The sequence below is a fragment of the Leptonychotes weddellii genome, chromosome 8 (assembly GCF_054177405.1).
Source record: "Leptonychotes weddellii isolate Sample4059 chromosome 8, ASM5417740v2, whole genome shotgun sequence".
Taxonomy (NCBI): domain Eukaryota; kingdom Metazoa; phylum Chordata; class Mammalia; order Carnivora; family Phocidae; genus Leptonychotes; species Leptonychotes weddellii.
The window spans coordinates 103,778,464-103,801,608 of NC_138376.1; the positions used below are offsets into that span (position 1 = coordinate 103,778,464).

Sequence of the window (23,145 nt, forward strand, 5' to 3'; positions counted from 1 at the left end):
TTATGCTCAAACTAAGGTATTTTATTAGCTGGCTTTACACACCTTAAATAATATCTTGGTTACCAAAAGGACAGTTTCCACTAATTCCAAATTAAGCTTTCAAAAGTTCATTTGTTGGAGGAAGAATATTCTTATGCTCAACACAAAATACTTTTCCTATAACCTTCAGGAAATCTTTTCTTAGTTAACTAAAAAAAAAAAAATTGCTCAGGTTAAATATTAACTGCCTCAACAACCCAATTTAGTTACTTTTCCTTAAAATGTGTGCAGTAGAGTTGAACACTGTAAACATTTTGTGGTTTGGCTGGAAGTAGAGTTCATTTCATGATGACTGAATGTCTTCTAATACATATTTCTGATAGTTTCCATAAACCTCAGCAAAGTAAATCCATTCACTAACATTTCAAAGGGAAAGCCGGTTTTTTAAATGAAAGTGTAATATTAGCCTTTCTTTGCCATTTGGCAACTTGAAATTTTTGCAGGAGTGATGATTAATACTTCTTTGCAGCTGATTATATCGTTTTAAGTTTCTCTCTCATTTAAAAAAATAACCAATTGCACATTGTTCCTTTAACTGAACAACTGGATTCTTTAAAAACAGAGGTTAGCTATTTCATTGCATTTGGAAACATGGTAGAAATTCTGACTCATCATTCTTTTATCTGTAAAAGAAAAAAAAGAAAAGGTGCTATAACTTAATCTGTCACATTTTAAGAAAAACAAAAAGGAAAATGGCAGCGATATAATCATTATGTCAAGATGAAACTTTTCTTTTTTCCTGTTACTTTTCCCCTTCCCCAGTCATGCTATTTCTGAGATTTACTACAATCTCTCCATTATTTTCCACAAGAAACTCATCTTATTTCTAGAATGCTCTTTCAGAAAGAATGCCTTGGCAGACTGTGATGTTGATGACAGTGCATTAGGTAACAGTCACTGAATGCCAATTACTGTGCCAAGTGCTTTGTGAGAGCCTTTCACTTCACAGCTATGGGAGGGAGGTTCTATTACCCTGTTTTTACAGGCGAATGAACTGAATGTACTTGTGCTGCTAGGAATCAGTGGGTAGCTGAGCGCCACAGCCTTTTGGCAGGATGCACGCATAACTGAATTTTGATGCAACATAAAGCTCTACATTCAAAGTAGACATCCCATTAAATGAACTGAATAATTTGTATGCAGAAAACAATCATATGAAGTATTCGTTAAAAATATAATATTTCTAAGATTTATATTAATAGTGATTATGTGGAAGAACATTTAAATTACTGAAGTTTGCTGGTTTGCCTCTGGCTATTTTCGCCAAACTCAACTGCACCTTACATTATACAACAGGTCCCTTTCAGAAAAATTAATTGAACTTTCTGAGTGGATCATTTCAAATGCACGGAGAACCAGTTATTTAAAAAAAAAAAAAAAAAAGTAAGGCGGGCTCTTCTAGTAAATGGAATCAGCTCCCCCAACTGTTTGACTCCTAAAGACTGTGTTCGCATAATGTGGATTGCTTACTTACACATCTATTTTTCAACGAGCTTACTTTAATTCTGAGAAACATTTTTCATGGAGAGGACAGTTCAGAAGTCTCACCATGAAAAGTTCTAAAACCAAATATTTTCTTGCCATCATTTAAAAGAAATGTTAATATAAATTTTAAAATCTGTGCTCCCCTTCAGGCATGAGCCCTCAGGAATTCTTCCTACAGAGCAGTAAAGACAAGACACGTGCACACAAGGCAACGCCCTCCACAGTACCTCCGTGACCACGCCCCCCGCGATCGTGGAGCCCCCGTAGCGCAGCATGAACCTCCCCAGCTCTTTAAAGTCTCTGTACAGCTCCAGAGCCACCGGGCGCTGTGTCTGCAGCTCCACCAAGGCACTCTGGCCTTTAGTCAACAGCCTAGCACACAAAAGGTGGGTGGGGAACAGGGATGGACCATACAGGTGAATAAAGGCAGTAACAGACTGAAAAATAAATACTTCACATTCGATCAACAAATCAACCTTCAAAAACTTTTTAAAAAGAAAAAAAAAAAAGTTTTTAAAAATGAAAATATATGCCTTTGTATTTTTCTGGGTTAGCTGAAAGAAATGAGAGGAATGATTCTGGATAGAAGAAATATTAACTGGTTCATTTTATATATATATGTATGTATATATGTATTTTTTAAACCAATCTTCCAAATACAACTCTTGAAGGACCTTATAACCTAAAATGTTCAAGGACCCTCCACCAAAGCCTTCCCTTTTTTCCTCATGCAGTTGAGAGGTTCAATTAATAAGGAAAGTAAAGAATTTTCATTTTAAAAGAGGGATACAATGTAAAATGCTAACTGGTGGATTATGTGTTAGAAGTTATCTAGGACAATCTCCTAGTGCCAAAAGACTACTCTAAATTTCTCTCTTTCCCTCCCTCCTCTCTCTCACACACAGGAATAGTGATTTTCGAACAGGGGTTCAGAATAAAATCACGTAAGAGTTTTCCACAATATGATGTTTGTAGGAAATGAAGGTGGGGGGACTGGGGACATGAGCCTGACTGTAAGCAGTTTCATACAAATACATAAAAATCCTTGTGTGTGGGCTCATCTAAACTTACTGAAAGACTAGAACCCAAAAGGGGGCACTCTGAAAAGGTTCTCTAACTTAATTTTGATGTGCTCTAGAAGGATAGAAGATAGCAATTATAGACTCTCCTGAAAAATTAGTTCAGGGACAGACAGGTAAGAATAAGCCAAACAAGTTTCTAAAAGAGTATTCCAAAATTTCCAAATACTGGTTTTGGACAATTTCAGTCCAAAGCCCCATTCCTAAGAAAGGAGAGCATCTAATATATTCATTATTTGCACTTAATTTTGTTTTTAGAAAGCTCGATTCCATTCCACATAAAACAACTGAATCTACAATATACCTGAAGTGGAAATGAAGCAGAGAGACCAAATGGTGTTGGTGCAAAATAAGAGAAAAGCTACAAATAAGGGGCCAGGGAAAATTAACATGAGAATATATTAAAACCTAGCATCACTGAGCAAGGACTTTGTAGCAGAAGCAGGGAGGGGACAATTCAGGATTAGACATGATGAGTCAATTCTAGATTGAGAATTCTCCGAATCACTTGTGTGGGTCCAATAACCTGGCTCCTGCCAAAAATAATAATGTATGTGAACCAACGGACTAGGTTAAAATCCTGACTGCCCCTTGCTAGCTCCGTGAACCTGAACATGTTATATAACCTCTCTACACCTCAGTTTCCTTATCTGAAAAATGGGGACAAGAGTACATGCTTCATAGGGTTGCTGAGAATATAAATCATGCGAAAGCAGTCTAGGAAATAGTGCTCCTCAAGAAGTGTTAGCCATTAGTTACAGTTCTCAGAACATGATGCCACACTCATGCCAGAAGCTAAAGACTCAGGTTAAAAATGAAGAACTATCAGTGACTACACTGAAAAATGCACAGAACTGTTGAGTCACTATGCTGCACACCTGAAATTAATAGAACACTGTATGTCAACCATAGTTCAGTCAGTTCTTAAAACTTATCTTAAAAAATAAAAAAAAGAACTATCTTTCAGAGAGAGATTAAGTAGCCCTTTCTTCCTAACTAATGGAGAAACAGGCATGGGTTCAGAGAAGTGTGAAGACCCTCTCTCCTACTCGCAGCCGACCTATTAATCCACTAACCAACTCTGGCCTCTTACACAGGTGCAAATGAAGAGGAACACCCAAAGACTGAAAAAAGGGGATTTTGGGTGGGATTCCCCATAGGGTTGAAGTGAGGAAAACCCCAAAGCTGAAGCAGCCAAGCCAAACTGTGGTCAGCCTTTATTGAAGTAGGGTAAGAAACTTAAGTTTCTCAGGAAGCACTTCCTTCTGAAAAATCCCAACCTTGTCCCAACCAAAGGAAACTGTCCACATTTAAGCCTGGATATTAATGGTAATCAGAGGGAAACAACATGGTGGTGATCACCTCAGCTTAAAGCTCCAAGTGGATTCTGAGCAGAAAGAAAATAATTTCTAGAAGCTACACAGTACTATGTAATTCACTTTCTTCCTGGAGTGTTCTTAGCATAAAGAATGATTCTCATTAAGGGGGTGACAAGATAGTTAAGAGGACCACTCAGCTGGAATTTGGAACTAGTGGCTAGGCATAATTCAAACTCATTCTTTAAAATGTAGAACTGATTTTTTTTAAGTGCCCTTTATTTTTACATCATCAGCATCTAGGGCTTGATATCTATATCTATATCTATATCTATATACTTAATTTTTATATACAGTTCACACCCTACTGCCCCCACCCACAACAGAAATTATATCTAGCATTCATACCTAGACGGGAGCTTAAACATGTGTTTTGTGTTTCTTTTAATCTAGTTTTTGAAAAAAAAGATTTCTGGCCCAAGTAAAAATAGACTTTACTTATCACAAACAGAAATATTACAAAAATGAATTAATCAGTAAAAAAATCTGCTAAATTGCTTGTATTCACTATTTGTGCATTAAAACACTCACTTTGGCTTCTTCTTTGTGACTTCACCTGTGCTTTTGTTTAAGACACTAATCAGTCGTTTAATAACGGCAGGTTCACTGACAGTCTGGTAGTGTAACAGCACCTAAAACAAAAAATTGTCATGTCAAAAAATACTTTACCGTACATCTGTGGCCTTTTATTCTGACAGTCACATCTCATCACATTTTGACAGCCAGCACTCCCGCCTGGACCTTCCAGGGTCTCCAGCTGCTTCCTCTAAGTCCCACACTCTGATCAGGGTATTCTCTAATTTACTAAGGGAAAAAGGTCATGGAGCCAGTTCAAGTTTCTCCTCCACCACCTTACTGTGTGAACCTTAGTAGATCATACAACGTTCCTTACAGGACTGTGAAGAGAACTGAACAGGATCAGAGACACTGCCCGGGAGACGAGATGCTCAACAGATGCAAATTACTCCATCATAAAAATGAGGGAAGGTGGATCATGTCATATTCAGCAGTACTTAATGTATTCATTGTTGGATAATGAGAATAAGAGATTATGTGACAGTGTAGACAGGCTTTGAAGCCAGGCCTGACTCTACCCTTTCCAGGTGTATGATTTGGGGCAAGTCCTTGAAAAGCCCTTTACCCCCAACACCTCCAGCCTCAGGTTCCTTACCACTGAGGAAAATCAGATGATGTTATGTCGAAGTGGTGCCTAGCACAAGGTAAATATTCAGTTAATTGATGACCTTGGATATTTGCTATTACTGTTCATGTTTTATGTGTAAGGAAGTTTAATATCAAAAAGACTAAGTAAGGGGTGCCTGGGTGGCTCAGTTGTTAAGCGTCTGCCTTCGGCTCAGGTCATGATCCCAGGGTCCTGGGATCGAGGCCTGCATTGGATTCCCTGCTCGGCGAGGGGCCTACTTCTCCCTCTCCCACTCCCCCTGCTTGTATACTCTCTCTGTCAAATAAATAAATAAAATCTTTAAAAAAAAAAAGTCTAAGTAACTTAATGTGGCCATGGTGACATATTTCAGAGGTGAATTTTATGCTGAGGTCAACTGGAGTCTGAGTCAGACTGGCTATTCTCATGCAAATAAGCACCAAGTGTGCAACATGTCTACAGGAGGGTATAGTGGGAAGACCAAATACTAAGGAAGTGGCAAAGCTAAAGTATAACTCGTTTGAAATACCATTTTATGCTCTTTGCTTGAAGAAAAACACTGACACTTCTACTATGAAATTTCCTGGCTGAAACAATTTGCACGTTCAGAAAATAGAAATACCAGGGGGACTTGTGGATGCACAATCCTGGACTCTGTAACTTTCTAAAAACCAAGTCTTTCAATCAGCACTTGGTTAATTCTGTCTACTTCTCTCTCCAGAACAATGCTGCCCCCAGTCCAGGACCATCCTCTCTTATCCGAGTTAAAATGCAGGCTCCTTCCTGATCTCTCTGCCACCACTCTTGTCCCCTCCCACCCATTCTTCCTATGTCTACCCGACTGATTTTCTAAAAGACAGATTTAATGGTATATCCTTGCTTTTTAAAACCACAGAAACTTTAATTCCACTACAAGGCACCAAGACTCTTCTCAACCTGACTGTCACTTACTTCTCCAGCCTCATCTCTCTCCATCCCTCTCGCATTCTCTGCTCCAGACACACAGAGCTTCCACTCCCTACATGAACCAAGTCCTTTCTAACCTTTAGGCTTTTACACATCTTATGCTTCTGGCCAGAACACACCAGCTGCATTTGGCTAATTCTTACTCATCCTACTCTACCTCTCTTAGAGTAAAGCATCACTTCTTACAAGAAGCTTGAACCCCTAGTCTGAGCTAGATCCCTTCCTTTGTGTTCTGTAATCCCACACCATAACATCTCACCTTTATTGTAACTGCTGTTTTAAGTGTCTGTCATCCCATGTAAATATAAACTTTGTAAGACCGGTGCCAGATATTTAATCAGCGCTCAGTAAATACTTGTGAAATAAATAAAAGAATAAAGAAATAAGAACACCTAAAACATATGGAGGAAATCAGTCAGGTGGTGTTCCTTTGTTTTTTTAAGGCACAACCGAACCTCCATTACTCTGCAAAGGCAAATTAGTTTTGGGTTTTTGGTTTTTGGGTTTTGTTTTTTGTTTTTGTTTTATATTGTTTTTGTTGTTTTTATCAATGGCATTTAACCATTATAAACTGGAAACATTCCAGAAAAATTTAACAACCAACTCCTAGGGGGAAAAAAACCTTCCATAATGCATGGTAAAGTCACATTTGTGTGTCCAAAGGATTCAGGGGTCAAATAGCACCAATGTATAACATAAATGTAGGTCTACATATCTAAGAAACATTTCTTTTGCAACGAATAGGTAAGTAAGCAGAAGTCCCTTACTTGGCTCGAGTGTAACTAAGAAGTAGGTACTGGTCTCCATCCATGGCTTGCCAAATTTGAAAGAATAGAGGCACATGAACCTAGTTAAGTTTCCTACCCTATTTGTGAGCTTTGTGTAGGTTCCATCCAATGAAGTGGATGAAGAATGGGTTGTGCCAGTATGGAGTAAGTTTTGTTTTTTATCTCTACACCATCTTACAGGTAGTAGCTCAAAAACAAAAAACCCCTGTGGAACACACGAGTGAAAAAAATCTACATACAAATAAGTGGAAAGTAATTATATATTATCTTAACATTTAATTCATATTATATATAACCAAAGTCACCTATAATTCAAAGCAGTCTACAGCATAACGTAAAAGGAAAAGAAAGTACTCAATTTCAAAGTGGAAAGTAGTGAGTACGAGTCGTGGCTTAATCACTTCTTGTCCAGATAGCCACCACCCCCAAGTCTCCTATTCCTCATCCTTAAGTGCAGACAACACTAACACAAGTGCACAATCTTATCTGCAATTCCAAAATCCTAAGGACTGAAAACCCAAGTTTTTCCTAATTCTGCTCTAAACCTATTTAAGTAGTAAAACAGCACTTGAAGTAAGGCAATTTACAGTCCTTATTTTTTTCACTTAGCATTAGTATTCATAAGCTGTGGTACAGAATGATTAGTATGTTTGATTACAGGGTGTTGCCCCACTCTCTGTCAGGGATTTTACATAACATACATGCACCACATCACCTTTCTATTATCTGAATATTTCTGCATTCTGAAACACACCAGCTTGAAGAGTTGCAGATAAGGGTTGGGACTCTACTTCATGTGCAGTTGTGAAAATAAAATTATAAACTGTAATGAGCTACATAATCTGTTAGGTGGCAAAATAAGCCAAATTATTATTTTCCTTACACCTCCAGGTAACCCTTATTATAAAATTATTAATGCATATACAGTCAATTAGTTTACAACAAGGATGCCAAGACCACTCAATAGAGAAAGGACAGTCTTTACAACAAATGGTGCTGGGAAAGCTGGATATCCACATGCAAAAGAATGAAGATGAAGCCTTACTTTACCCATGTACAAAAAATTGACTCAAAATGGATCAAAGACCCAAACAAAAGAACTAAAACTATGAAACTCATAGAAGAAAATAGAGGGGGAAGTGTCCTTGATGTTGAATCTGGCAATGATGACAGGACCTCATCAAAATTAAAAACTTCTGTACATCAAACAGCACTATTAAGCGATCAAGAAGACAACCCATAGAATGAAGAAAATATCTGCAAATCATGTATCCGACAAGGGATTAATACCCAAAATACATAAAGAAGTGAAAAGATGCTCAACATCACTAGCTATTAGGGAAGTGCAAATCAAAAGCACAACGAGATACCATTTCACGCTGAGTTTGCCTATTATAAACAAACAAACAACAAAAATCACCCCCCACCCAACACTAACAAGTGTTGATGAGGAAGTGGAGAAATCAGAACAGCTGTGCAGTGCTGGCAGGAACATAAACTGGCGCAGCTACTGCAGAAAACAGTTTGGTGGTTCCACAAAAAGTTCAACACGGAATGACCATATGATCCAACAATTCCACTCCTAGGTATACACCCGAAAGAATGGAACCTGGGGGCTCAAACAGATACTTGTATGCCAATGTTCAACTGCCCTAAGATGTAAACAAGCCAAATGTCCATCAACAGATGAATGGATAAACAGGTGGCGTATACATACAAAGGAATAGCATTCAACCTTAAAAAGAAATGAAATTCTGATACATGCTACAACACTGATGAACTCTGACAACATTATGCTATGCTAAGTGAAGTAAGTCAGACCCAAAAGGGCAAAATTGTATGATTCCACTTAAAGGAGGCACCTGGAATACGCAAACTCATAGAGAAAACAAAATAGTGGTTACCAGGGGAAAAGGAGAAGGGATAATAGGGTACAGAGCCTCAGTAGGGGATGAGGAAAAAGCTCTGAAGATGGATGGTGTTGATGGCCCCACAATGTGAGTGTACTTAATGCCACTGACCTGGACACTTAAAAATCATTAAAATAGTAAATTTTATGTTACAAAATATTTTACCACAATAAAAAACACATGAATTTAAAGTCTAACCCATTCTTCTATTTTTTTCTTCTTAAATCGAGTTTACCATATAAACCAAGAGACACATATTTCTGTAGTGTTAAGAAATTAGTCCCTTGGAGCGCCTGGGTGGCTCGGTTATTAAGCGTCTGCCTTTGGCTCCGGTCATGATCCCAGGGTCCTGGGATGGAGCTCCCTGCTCAGTGGGAAGCCTGCTTCTCCCTCTCCCGCTCCCCCTGCCTGTGTTCCCTGTCTCACTGTCTCTCTCTCTGTCAAATAAATAAATAAAATCTTAAAAAAAAAAAAACAGTCCCTAAATAGTAAATTTTAATTGCTTAGGGAGCCTTTTCTTGGTTTAAAAACAAAACAAACAAAAACTGAAGGTTTCTTCCCACAAGAGGTAGATTAAATGACAAAACACAACTGTTTTTTCTGAAACAAATTTCATCCGGGTATTCGTGAATCAATATACGCAGGTGGAATTGCATAAAAGCAGCACTGACAAACTTTCAATTCATACATATTTTTAAGAAACTACAGTACACAGGAAGACAATATTACTATTGAAAGTAACGACCTCTTGACCTCTCTGCCTCTCCAATGGCAAAAAAATTATCGCTGCATGAGTAAAAACATGCAGTAACCAACCTCTCTGGCTTCTCCCCATTGGACATACTGCTTTCTAAGAACGAGGGCCATTCATTCATAGCAAATTAGCTGTAGTTTCTTGCTTATCAAACATGAATTCTAGATATTTAAAAATTAAATATTTTTGGGGCGCCTGGGTGGCTCAGATGGTTAAGTGTCTGCCTTCAGCTCAGGTCATGATCCCAGGGTCCTGGATCGAGTCCCGCATCGGGCTCCCTGCTAGGTGGGGAGCCTGCTTCTCCCTCTGCCTCTGCCTCTCTCTCTCTCTCTCTGATTCTCATGAATAAATAAATAAAACATTAAAAAAAAAAATTAAATATTTTCAACTATAACCATTTTTTTGGGAGAGAAACTTATACTCCTTTTTTAGCATGTGGGGGAAATGGAAATGGATTATAAAACTATAATACTTCAACAGTATCTTATAATTTTTATCTGATCAAATTTACATAGAAATAATTATAAAGGATTATAATCAAAGCACATGGTTATCTCAAATAAAGGTGTATAAGTATAAAATGAATTTAAATGAGCTAAATAAATTTATTCCCAACCTCTAAAACATTATCACTAACTAAATTAAGTTTAAAGGTCAATTACTATTATTGTCTTATTTTTTATTGCAATAATGCATCAAATGATGAAAACAACCTGTTTGTATTTTCAAAGGCAAGCTATTTAATTCCACTGAGAAACATTTTTTGTCGTGCAAATCTGTACTATATAGGCTGATCAAGAAAAGAAAAGCCTAATGGGGAAAACGTCATCTGTTAAGCGGCAAAAACAAAGTATTAAACTATAAGCAGAGTATGGCCCCCAAACATCTGGAAAAAAATTACACCTAAGAGAAGGAATTCATGCAATTCACAAGTAGTATGTCTTCTGGCTAAGTAACATTACAGTATAAAATCCCCCTCCTTCCCATAAATGTGTATGTTCAAATGATGCTGGGAAATAATAATCTACCAAACTAACCTCACAGCTTGCAGGGTTTGAATGTATTGCTTCAGCCCAATTAAAGTTAATTCTATGGCAAGCATCCCTAGAATATACTCATAAATACCAAACATGCACACGTAAAAAATCACTAAAATGTAAAGTGTAGAGACAGTTATGTATTATGTAATTATATTCTTATCTTTTATTTGTGTGTTTCGAAAGTTTTATATAATAATTTATTACTTTTATGATAGGAAAGCACTATAAATAAGCGTATTAAAGCAAGAACAGAAAGACACAATCTGCGATTAGTCAGATACCCTCTAGAACACAATAAAGTATCTACCATTTTCCCTAGATGAGTTTGACTATTACCATTAGTTTGTATCCTATTGATTATTTCTTCTTAATGCCTCTTTGAGAAAAATCCCTAGGCTCAATGACCAAAATAAAAAAATAAAAATGACTTTCAAAGTCTAATCTCATGTTTTTCTGGATTAGAATATTAAGGATTTTTTTTGTTTTTTTTTTATTATGTTATGTTAATCACCATACATCATTAGTTTTTGATGTAGTGTTCCATGATTCAGTGTTTGCGTATAACACCCAGGGCTCCATGCAGTACGTGCCCTCTTTAATACCCATCACCAGGCTAACCCATCCCCCCACCTCCCTCCCCTCTAGAACCCTCAGTTTGTTTCTCAGAGTCCACAGTCTCATGGTTCGTCTCCCCCTCTGATTTCACCCTCTTCATTTTTCCCTTCCTACTATCTTCTTTTTATTTTTTTAACATATAATGTATTATTTGTTTCAGAGGTACAGGTCTGTGATTCAACAGTCTTACACAGTTCACAGCGCTCACCATAGCACATACCGTCCCCAGTGTCTGTCACCCAGCCACCCCATCCCTCCCACCCCCACCACTCCAGCAACCCTCAGTTTGTTCCCTGAGATTAAGAATTCCTCATATCAGTGAGATCAGAATATTAAGATGTTAGTTGAAAATAACTACAGCATTCTCACTTGTAAAGTAAGTTACTACTTTTTAGGATGAAGTTACTTTGAAGTGACAATAACAAACATTTCAAAACTTACAGGAAATCCTTTAGTGATAGGAATTTCAATATTAAAGATGAGGATTCGAGCTCTGAAACGAGTGCAAGCTTTAATGGGTTCTTTGGGGCCACAAAATATGCAGCCAACACTGCAACAAAACAAAACAAAAGAGAGAGAGAGAGAAGGTAGTTGGAGGAAAGATAAACATACATTCAATAGCAGTACCTCCAAAACCGTTTACAAAGAAACAATCAAGTAAATTGGGGAGTTTTTCTAAATACTTCCTTTTGGGTTAAAGCATAGCTTTATACCACTATTAACCTTACACCACTTTTAACATTATAGCTTTCATTCAAAGGACTTGGTGTCAAGTACACGTGCTGATATGTATTAATTTCAGTTTTAAATAGGTTTTGCTCATCATTCTTATGCTTCTACAAGTGCCTATTTCTGGCGAAATGAAATTCGAAATTATATTCATTCTTTCAGTTTAGCGCGTGAACAGCAAAATCTATGTTTTGAGGTCCTATATCTAAAACAATGGTCGCTTAAACTCATTTTCTCACTCACTTGATCTTGATGATATCCATCCCAACCAACGTAAGACTAACATGATCACCTGCTGCCGCCCAGTCGACGGGTTCATCGTGCAGAGTGATTCCTGGAAATGAGTAAGAACCAAAGCATACAGTGAAACACCTCAATATCAAACCATAACAACCAAGAGAGTTTGGCTTATTTATGCCTCATCAGTCACTACTCATCATTTTCAATATGAATGGATTGAGAATGAGAAGTGTAACTGTGAGCGTTGAGGAAAACACACTTCCTCTAAACTTGACTCTTCTAGAACACCACCCTAAAAATAAAGTAATTCCTATTATTCCAAAAAAGGCCGATTTCAGCTTAATTAATCAAAATTTTAAAACTCATTTATACAACCAGTATATTCATTAAACGCACCCCATTCAAATAGTTCACTTATATTAATAGCTGCATGTATAACAATGCAGTTCAAATGACTTGATAACATAAAATACGGGACTAAGGAAGGTGTCCAGTAGTATTTTATTCTCTTGAACTTTGCTTTTAATTAGACAACCACCTGAACAGTCACCTGAGTTCTCTGAGTAACCCTCAGGGCATCAGTGCTCAGTCAGATGGGCTCTTCACAGGCCCCTTCACTACTCCTGGCTCAAAAGAAATGCTTCCCAGAGAGATGAACAATGATAACTAATTACATGAAAAGTGTAGGAAATTTAATTTAAAAATGGTCCCAGGTGTTGCTATATACCTTTATTACCTAGGGATAATCCTGAAGAACAATTACAAAGGACATTACGCAGCTCCCTTATTCAAAAGCTTTTAAAAGGTATCTCATATTTTCTGATATTTTCTGATTCTAAGGGGCAATTAATGGGGCAAGTTCCTTTCCACTAGAACTTTGATGAAGACAGTACACAGGCCAATACAGTACACAGGCCAGAAAATGAATTTTCTATTCATTTCACCACTGTCAAATAGTTCTGGATTGAGATGTTTTTAGTAAATTATAACTCATCCATATCTTTCTCAAAATACTTTTCCCATGTAGCATACTCTTAACAAACTTTTTTTTTTTTTTGAAGATTTTATTTATTTGACAGAGAGAGACACAGTGAGAGAGGAAACACAAGCAGGGGGAGTGGGAGAGGGAGAAGCAGGCTTCCAGCTGAGCAGGGAGCCTGATGCGGGGCTTGATCCCAAGACCCTGAGACCATGACCTGAGCTGAAGGCAGACGCCTAACGACTGAGCCACCCAGGCGCCCCACTTTTAGGAAACTCTTAAGCAAGTTTCTTTTAGACTTTTTATGAGTTCAAGGAAAACTTTAAGAGCTCTGAGACAACCTACAGTTTTATTTAAAATTTTATGTATGTACACATCTGCATTAATCTAAAAGGGGCCATAACTTTCACCAAGGCATCAGAGAGGTTCCTGACTCCAAAAAATGTAACAATTATGATATTAAGAAATGTTTGTTAAATTTTCAACTAATTAAATTTAGTTTTAAAATGTAAACTTAAAGTGACCATATCTGATTTTTGCTCTGAAATGTGGAACATTGTCTGAAGCCAGGGGCTAGCTACTTATATACAACAGAGACTGCCTTTAGCTTAAGATTCTCAAGAGCTTTCATACTAGGAGTTCAATTAGCAATATAAAATTTTTTAGAGGCAATCTATCACCTGATTTTCTCCCTCCAAAGATGTTACAATGTTCTATATATGATATTCATCTTCTTAAGGACCTTCTTCATTGGACAGACATCACACAAAGAAGTTCTTTTATAACAATCCATGAACCTGATATGTTAATAAAATGAAAACTTAATTTAGAATTTCCATTTGTTGGTAGATTTAGTTACTTCTCTCTTTGAGGATACTACTGGTTAGTGACAGAATTGTTGAAATAGAAAGGTGCACTGAAAAATCAAGTAAATCAAGCAAAAGCAAGAGTTAGAAATTGAGGACTGAGAACCTCCAAGTTGGGTTATAAGAGCGGCTGTCAAGGAGTTGGGTATGATCTCAGGTGCTTCTGATACAGCTTCCCCTTAAGATTAAAGACAAATGGTTAGAGTTTTTCTGGTGAGGAAGGGACAGGATGGAGAGAGGAAAACAATGTAGTACTTCCAGAGGTAAATTATGATTTTGGAGGTTACAAAAGAGCCAATCTGTAAGGTCCATGATAATTTTAGGATCATGGTTTTAATTCATGTCTATTGATTATTTTAAAAATTCCTATTCTTGGGGCGCCTGGGTGGCTCAGTCGTTAAGCGTCTGCCTTCGGCTCAGGTCACGATCCCAGGGTCCTGGGATCGAGCCCCGCATCGGGCTCCCTGCTCAGTGGGAAGCCTGCTTCTCCCTCTCCCACTCCCCCTGCTTGTGTTCCCTCTCTCGCTGTCTCTCTCTCTCTGTCAAATAAATAAATAAAATCTTAAAAAAAAAAAAAAATTCCTATTCTTGGGGTGCCTGGGTGGCTCAGTCGTTAAGCGTCTGACTTCGGCTCAGGTCATGATCTCAGGGTCCTGGGATCAAGCCCCACATCGGGCTCCCTGCTCGGCGGGAAGCCTGCTTCTCCCTCTCCCACTCCCCCTGCTTGTGTTCCCTCTCTCGCTGTGCCTCTCTCTGTCAAATAAATAAATAAAATCTTTAAAAAAAATAAAAATAAAAAAAAATAAAAATTCCTATTCTCAAGAAAGCTCATTAATGTACAAATAAATTAGTACTTCAAAAGTGTTGTAGCTCTTGATCACTTTAAAAAACAAAAACAGAGATCTGAACTTGCAAACAATAGGTCAATGGAAAATGATTCTTTTATAAAAAGCACACATTACTGGGGCGCCCGGGTGCCTCAGTCAGCTGAGCGTCCGACTCTTGGTTTCGACTCAGGTCATGATCTCACGGTTGTGAGATCAAGCCTCCTGTGGGGCTACGCATTCAGTGAGGAGTCTGCTTGAGATTATCTCTCCCTCTGCCACTCCCCCTGCTCATGCTCTCGTGCTCTCTCTAAAATAAATAAATCTTAAAAAAAAAAACAAAAAAAACATGTGCATTGCTTTTTATCTAAACAGAATTTTCATGATCCCTAGGCTGGCAAGAAAGAAAAAAGTTAAAGTGGAAGTAACTTTGGCTTTCATTCCCTTATTCATCTTTAAATTTAGTTTAAACTCTGTTACCTAAACAGATACTCATTAATTTCTTATAATCTTTAAGAAATCAGCTTATAAAGTAAGCAAATTAATTCAAACAAAATGTACATTCAAACTTATAAACCAGTCAGGTACCAACTCTGGATATAAACTATAAATAAGAGTAACAGAGGAGGGGTGCCTGGGTGGCTCAGTCGGTTAAGCACCTGACTCTTGGTTTCAGCTCAGGTTGTGATCTCAGGGTTGTGAGATCGAGACCTGCACTGGGCTCCATGCTCAGCAGGGAGTCAGCTTGGTATTCTCTTTCCCTTTCCGTCTGCCACTCCCACTCATTCTCTCTCTCTCTCTCAAAATAAATAAATATTTTAAAAAAAAGAGTTACAGAGGAAAAGTACTGACATCTTAAACTTTTTAACATTCTCAGTATACTTTAGCTTAAAATTGTTATAAATTATTACTCTATAGTATAAAATAGATCATCAATTTTATGTTGAAGTTGGAAGCTAGATTAAGATAAGTACAGAATTAAAAAAAATTAAAAAAAATAAAAACAAAAAAGATAAGTACAGAATTATAAACTTTTAAGCAGAATTAGGAAAGAATGCATACACTTGCAAGGTCAAAGGATTCGAAGAGAGAAATAGTTACTGGTCATTATGAAAGGCCATATATTACAGGTGGGAAAGCAGTAATTGTGGCACATTAGCTCAATTTCTCTTTTCAACATTAGGATTCTCTGCATTTGCATCTTATTTTCTTAGGTCTTTGTGCAAAAAAACTTTTTTGGTATAAACACGATCAAAGCTGTTAACTTATAGTAATTTTGAAATACACATTTCAAAACAACACGGTGCAGCAAGCAGTCTGCTTTGTTATTGCCTGTTTAGTGCCAGGATGGGGCCAGATTTAATTTCTGCTACTGCATACTATTTTAAATGTATCTGTCAGGTGTCTATACATCTGGTTAAATCCTAACCAAGCTTTTAGAATCAGTGTCAGAAAAAATAAAAAGAAGAAATGCTACCACAGTTAGAATGTTCTATGTACATTTATATACACACAGTCACAACAGAAAAAATCGTTTAATGTTTTCACATTTTTATCTTCAACAGTTAGTATCACTTTGACAGTCAGTTACAATTTCACTAAGAGGTTATTTACTCAGGAGTTAATAACCAAACTACTTTTAAAAATCTGCTGTCTCAACTTAAAGGTTTTTAGCAAAAGAATCTTGCAGAGGAATACCTTTTGCAGTACAAGTTTCATTAGGAGGCATTGCTAGTAGTCGGTCACCGGTCTGGATATAACCAGCTTCAATTTTACCAGTTACACAAAATCCAGATCCTTGATCTGCAAAACATGCCCAAATCTTACAATTCATATAGCAATGTTATCTGAGGATCGCTGCTGTCAGCTACAGTTAGTTCCCTAGGAGTTACATAAAACTGGTAGTGCAAAGCACATTAAGCAGTGATCATTTCATAATTTTTAACACACCTACTAAATATAGCGTACCACATTCCACTCTAGACTTTCTTATAAATAAAAATATTCATGTTATAAAAAGTGAAATTCATTCCTTTTTCAAATATTTACTGAGTGCTTACTAAGTACCAAGTCATGTGCTAACCTCTAGGGATAAAAAGATGAAATATAAGCCCCTACCCGTAAAGGGGTTTACCCCAGTGAAGAGAGAGACAAAAACAATTATACTGTCCAGAGACAAATATTATTTAGAGTGTACAATGAAAATAGAAAAAGGTACACCAAAGAATCCATGATGAGGGGGAATGACTACACTTTAGCTGGGCACTCAGAAGGAGAAAGAACAGGGGTTTACCAGGTACTTGTGTATATGGGTAGTGGGAAGAAGGAAAACACTGCTGACCCAGGATACTGTTTGTGCAAAGGCACAGAGTCGTAACTGCATCTGAGATGTGCTAAGACCAATGTGTCATTTATATGACATGTTTATGGGACCACATGGAGTAAGGAGGAAAAGGCAAGACATGAGGCAACAGGAACAGGAAGGGACAAATGATAAAGGGGCCTCATAAATCATGGTCAGAGCTGGAATTTCATCCTCAGTTAAAGAAAAGGAAGCCAGTAAAGAATAGTGAACAGAGAAGTGACATGATGGTATCTCTGTGTCAGAGAGGAGGGGAGGTGGACTGAAATGCACACACTGCAGACAGGAAGTAAACTCAAGAATTTGGGAATAAAGTAGATATTTGGGTGATAAGGCAGATGACAGATAACGGCAAAAAGGGAGATGGCAAAAAGGGAGAAGTCTAAGATGATGGTGCATTAAATGTGAGACAGGAAATTAAGGAACAAGAGCCGTGTAGGCTTGGTGAATGTGAAGTGTCTACAAGACATACAGGTGGGAGAAGATGCATCCCAGGGGACACCAATCACATCAAATTCCATGAGAATGGGACCCCGGGAGCACACTCCCTGTGGAGATGTCCAGCAGTAGTTAGCACGTGTATCCAGAGAGTGAGAACAGGCCTGAGCTGGAGATACAGATTTGGGAAGCATCAGGATGCAGGAGGTAGATGAGCCATGGATGTCTGTCTGAAAACAGCATGTAGATTGAGAAAAAGACTGAAGCAACAGAACACCAGTTAGGAGACAGAAAAAGAGGAGCCCACAAAGAAGACACAGAGAAGTCAGAGAAATAGGATAGCAGGAGATGGTGGGTCACAGAAACCAAGGGAGAAAAGTTTCAAGGTGGATATGGCTATCAGTCTCAGAAGCAATGCCAAATTCAAGTAAGGTGCAAGTAAGACAGAACTGAAAAATGTGTATTGACTTTGGCAACCAAAGGGTCATTTGGTAACCTGAGTTACCAACTTTGGTAGCCAAAGTCAATGCTGACAGGGAGGAGTGTAAGCAGAAGCCAGGAAGCAGCCAACGAGAGAGAGAACAGAAGGTGAAAAAGCAGAGTCAGCAAATATTGTTAATCAAAGCATTATTTTTGTATTTTGTATTTTAAATAGGTAACAGGCATTTTAAAAAGCATTACCATATTTCTTCTACTACTAGAATTGGGAAGCTAATAATAGTGATGATTCATTTCAATTTCATTGAATGATTTTTTGGGAAGCATCTTCATTCATCCATTTATTAAACATTTATTAAGCATGTACTACGTGCCAGGCACTGAGCTAGGTCCCGCAGATAAAGACAGAAGAGACAGTACTCGCTCTTAAGGACTTCACAATCTAAGTTAAATAAAAGGTACAGAAACAATTATAATGCCACACAAACAATGCAATGACAGAGGATACAGAGAACACAGCGGGGCACCATAGGGTACGTGCATGGGTGAGCCCATCAGGTACCAATTTATTGCTGCTCCGTTCTGAACCCACTCTGCACTGATTGCTCAGTGATAATGGAGATTTGGGAGACCACAGACATCTATACTGTACTGATTATTCCAACATATATGCTATACCCTTTTATTTATTAAGATCTTTATTCCATTTCTATTTTATAGTTTTCTAAAGAGGGTCCTGTACACATTAAATTGGATGTACCCTTAGGGATTTAATACAACACCTTCTCCAGCACGGCCTCCTAAGTTTTTCTTTCTTTGCATACAGTTTGCCCTCCGGTACCAGACAGAGTTTCCTTTCATCTTACAGTCACTCTTTTATCATATTCATATTTCTTTATATTAAACTTCTCTTTTTACCAATGTATGGTATCTACCTCTTGACTGGACCCAGACCACTACAGATGGGTAGGAGATGGACAAGTGAAGAAAAAGAAGAGCAGAATACTGGGTAGCCAGAGTGGCAACAAAGACTCCATGTGGTTAAGAAATAGTTAACAATCCAGTTTGGCTGAAGGATACAGAAACTAAAGAGATCCGATGAGAGGAAAAACACAGGAGGCTAGGAAGAGAAAGGATAAGGGGCTCCACACCTGGAGGAGGAGCATGAGCTGGGGAAATGACATAAACTGAAGCAAACTGAAGAGTTTCCTGGGCAGGGGAGCTAAAGAACTAGAACTATGCACTTCAAGATTAATTTGGCAACGATCCTTACACTGGCACATGAAGACAGTGTAATAATTTCGTCTAAGGAGAAAATGAAAAACCAGGGCCAGAATGAACAGCACCGTAGAAGGAGGACTTACCTTTGAAAACATCAGCCACACATAATCTAAAAGGTTTATCAATAGATCTCTGAGGAGGCTTGAAGGAATCTGGAAAAAATGGCAAAAAAAAAAAAAAAACAAGGTTTAATTTAAAAGTAATTTTTGACTCAGGTCCAATCGGCCCATTATAGTCCCAACTCTCCTAGAAAATAATTTTCTTTTATAATTACTAATAGCAAATTGACTCTCATTCATATAACACTTGGTAGTTTATAAAATGTTTTCATACATGTTATCTCATTTAAGATCAACAACAGTCTGTGGGTTAGGTAGGATAGGCACAAGCCTCATTAATTAAATAAAGAAAATTGAGTATTATTTTAAATACTGTAGGTGATTTCAAAACTACTACACTACCTCTTCTGATTATAAATCCTATGCTTTTTCACACACATCACTGTCTCCCATCAAGAACTCTAAATAAGGGGGCGCCTGGGTGGCTCAGTCGTTAAGCGTCTGCCTTCGGCTCAGGTCATGATCCCTGGGTCCTGGGATCGAGCCCCGCATCGGGCTCCCTGCTCCGCGGGAAGCCTGCTTCTCCCTCTCCCACTCCCCCTGCCTGTGTTCCCTCTCTCGCTGTGTCTCTCTCTGTGAAAATAAATAAATAAAATTAAAAAAAAAAAAAGAACTCTAAATAACATCAAGCTTACAATGCATCAAAATCAGTATGGCAGTATACTTACCAATTTGTTCTAATAAACATAGTCCTTTATACCATTTTGTGAGTTCACTCGATTGAGATCTTGTGATTAGATTTTCACCACTGAGACCACTTGTAGGGATAAAAGCTACATCACTTTCCTATTAAAAAGGATTGAATATATGAAACTTAATACAACGCTGCTTTCAAAAAGTTAAAAGGCTCACTACCATGCTGCACCAAGTGTGCAAATGCGACAATGTACTTTTTTAAAAGCAGTAGAAATCATAGAACCAACAGTTTTCAACTGTTTTGATTTTGTGGGAAACTTACAAATTTGTTCCAAAACACTCAAGCATTTTTACCTGGTAACATAGGCATATTTCATTTACATTTTGCTAGAGAAATTCCTCTCCACTAGTTTCCACTGCAGTGGAAGTGTAGTTTCCATTCCTCTATAACCTCCCTAAACTTATCCACCTAATTTAATAGCTGCAGAAAAGTCTTTTATTTTTGTTAAATCCAAGCCGATTTATAAAATATGCAATTTTCTTATGGTGAAGTAACCCAAAGAACCTAAGATATACATGATACCAGGTAGAAATAAAAACAAACGAAAATAAACATACTTAAGACAAGAACACCAAAGTATTAGGTTTTTCTCCCATATCAGTAAGATGAGACTTAAGATAACTAAATAAATTTAAAATTATCTTACCTTAAAACCTGCTTGCTTAAGAAAGTGCCCAAGCTTTCCAGTAATCTCTTGAAACCTTTCTTGTTGCCAATTAACCTGATAAAGATTCAATTTTTAAAACTATGCTTCAGACCATGCTATATGTAAAATTTAAATTTCTGCAATAAAATATAAAAAAATCAAGACTATAAAATATAAATATAAAATCTATTCAATATGATATCTATTAAAATTTAAACTCAGAATATGAAACCTTACTTTAATATGATCTAAAAATAACTTTTCCTACAATAGAAAGCCTAGAAACAAACTCCAATATAGATAGAACTTTTTGTATATGCTATAAGTGATTTCAAATGTAAGCAGAGTAAATAATTTATTAAACTGCGCTCAGACCAACTACTGTAAGTAAAATAAAATTATTGATACACCCCCCCAAGCCAAATAGATTAAAAATGTGTATGTGATATGAACTCTGCATGCTGTAGTATTCAGGGGTAAGTGTAACAACGTGTAACTTACTTGGAAATTCTTGTCAAAATAAGATGAATTAATGGATGGACACAGGGTAGATAGAAAAAGATGCAATCAAGTACGTAGGAGAATCTTAAGTAGTGGGTATAATATGGTATTTTTTGTAAAATTCTTTCTACTATTCTTTTCTTTTTTCTATTCTCTGTATTTTAATTTTTTCATACTAAAATACTAGGGAAAAATAAAAGGTAGGTGTAATAATGATACTGTAAAAGAACTATGTAGAAAAATGTAGGTGAATAAGTATCTGATCTCAGGGTAAGCAAATACCTAAGCATAAAAAAACAATCAAAAGGAAATATTTATAAATTTGAATATATGTCAAAAACACACAAAATGAAAAGTAAACAAAATGAAAAGCAAAATAACAAATTGGGAAAAATATATAAGACAAGATAAAGGATTAATATCTTTAATAAATAAATTATACTTAAAAATTGGTAAGAAAAGTTTTGAAAATGAGCAAATTATATAAATAATTCCAAAATTAAAAACATAAATGATTAATAAATATACAAAGTGTATTTAAATATTTAAGATTTGTTGAAAAGTTAACAAAAAAAGAAACATGTTCTGCATATCAAATTAGAAAATAATCATTTAATAACAGCAGTGTTGATAAGTGTTTGGGAAAATGCATATACTCTATGTGCTCAGAGTAAATAACTAGAACTTTTCTTGAAGGCATTTTGACCATATATATAGCAAGTCTTAAAAATGCATATGCCCTTAGGCCCAGAAATTTCCAAAGAATAAGCTATTTCTAAATACACACACACACACACATACACACACACACACACCTGGAAATATTCACAAATAGGGGATTATTTGAGTAAGTTACATATATCTTTAAAACAGACTAGAAAAAAGCTGTAAAAACAACCTGTTCATACAAAAGTTAATTACTTGGAAACATGCACAAGAACATTATCATTTTTTTAAAAAGGAGATAACAAATTATAACACATCGTTATGAAGAAAAATATTTTCACCTATAAAAAAAATAAACAGGATGGATGCACAAAACGAAAAGTTAAGATTTCGGGGGAAAAAGGGGAGTTGGAAATATAAGTTATTTCAGATTTCTTTATACTAAATCAAATTGTGTATTATTTTATAACTAAAAGATTTTTTCTTTTTTTTTATTTAAATCCAATCAGCCAACATATAGTACATCATTAGTTTTTGGGTAAGATTTTTAAAATTAATGTTGAAAGTGAGAGAAGACATCTTTTTTGCTTAAAAATTACTTGTATCTCATTTAATATGAGGATCATGAATTAATTCTTTTAAATATGGCCACCAGACTAATAAGATGTACACTAGTCACCTCTGAGGTCATCGATATGGCAGGATAACATCTTAACATCTGAAATGAAATGAATGCTCATTCGCCTTCAAATACCTGATCCATCTTATTGACCGCAACCGCAAGCTGTGTGACTCCAAGAGAACGAACCAAAAGGCCATGTTCCCGTGTTTGTCCCCCAGTCTCAAATCCAGCTTCAAACTCTCCCCTGCTGGCGTCTACAACTAAAACGGCTACATCCGCCTAAGAAAGAAGAAATAATCAAAACTAGGAATAACATCACAACATTTTAATTCAAAGAACAGATTAGTCGATTAATTGTGGTCAGATTTTAAAGGCAGACTCTAACCTGAACACCAAACCCCAAAGCAAATCAAACAAAAGACTTACACAGATGAATTAAATTTAAATATAAAAAAAATACTAGCATGTGGCCAAAAATAATGACATAAAGAATAAAAAAATTCCCATATTTGATTACATAACA

At 36.8% G+C, this 23,145-nt stretch overlaps 1 protein-coding gene across 4 annotated transcripts in view; it reads right to left on the reverse strand.

Moving 5' to 3' along the window:
• HBS1L (HBS1 like translational GTPase) overlaps window positions 1-23,145 on the reverse strand; it is an 86,266-nt gene continuing 63,121 nt past the window's right edge. For all 4 annotated transcript variants that reach the window (XM_081829050.1, XM_081829049.1, XM_081829048.1 and 1 more), the window contains 10 exons: window positions 22,755-22,901; window positions 20,834-20,908; window positions 20,159-20,276; window positions 19,455-19,523; window positions 16,551-16,655; window positions 12,187-12,277; window positions 11,656-11,764; window positions 4,511-4,611; window positions 1,752-1,896; window positions 1-662 (listed from right to left, as the gene is read on the reverse strand). In XM_081829050.1, the coding sequence (XP_081685176.1) occupies window positions 651-662; window positions 1,752-1,896; window positions 4,511-4,611; window positions 11,656-11,764; window positions 12,187-12,277; window positions 16,551-16,655; window positions 19,455-19,523; window positions 20,159-20,276; window positions 20,834-20,908; window positions 22,755-22,901 (972 nt within the window). In that variant the 3' untranslated portion in view covers window positions 1-650. The remainder of the gene's footprint in view (window positions 663-1,751; window positions 1,897-4,510; window positions 4,612-11,655; window positions 11,765-12,186; window positions 12,278-16,550; window positions 16,656-19,454; window positions 19,524-20,158; window positions 20,277-20,833; window positions 20,909-22,754; window positions 22,902-23,145) is intronic.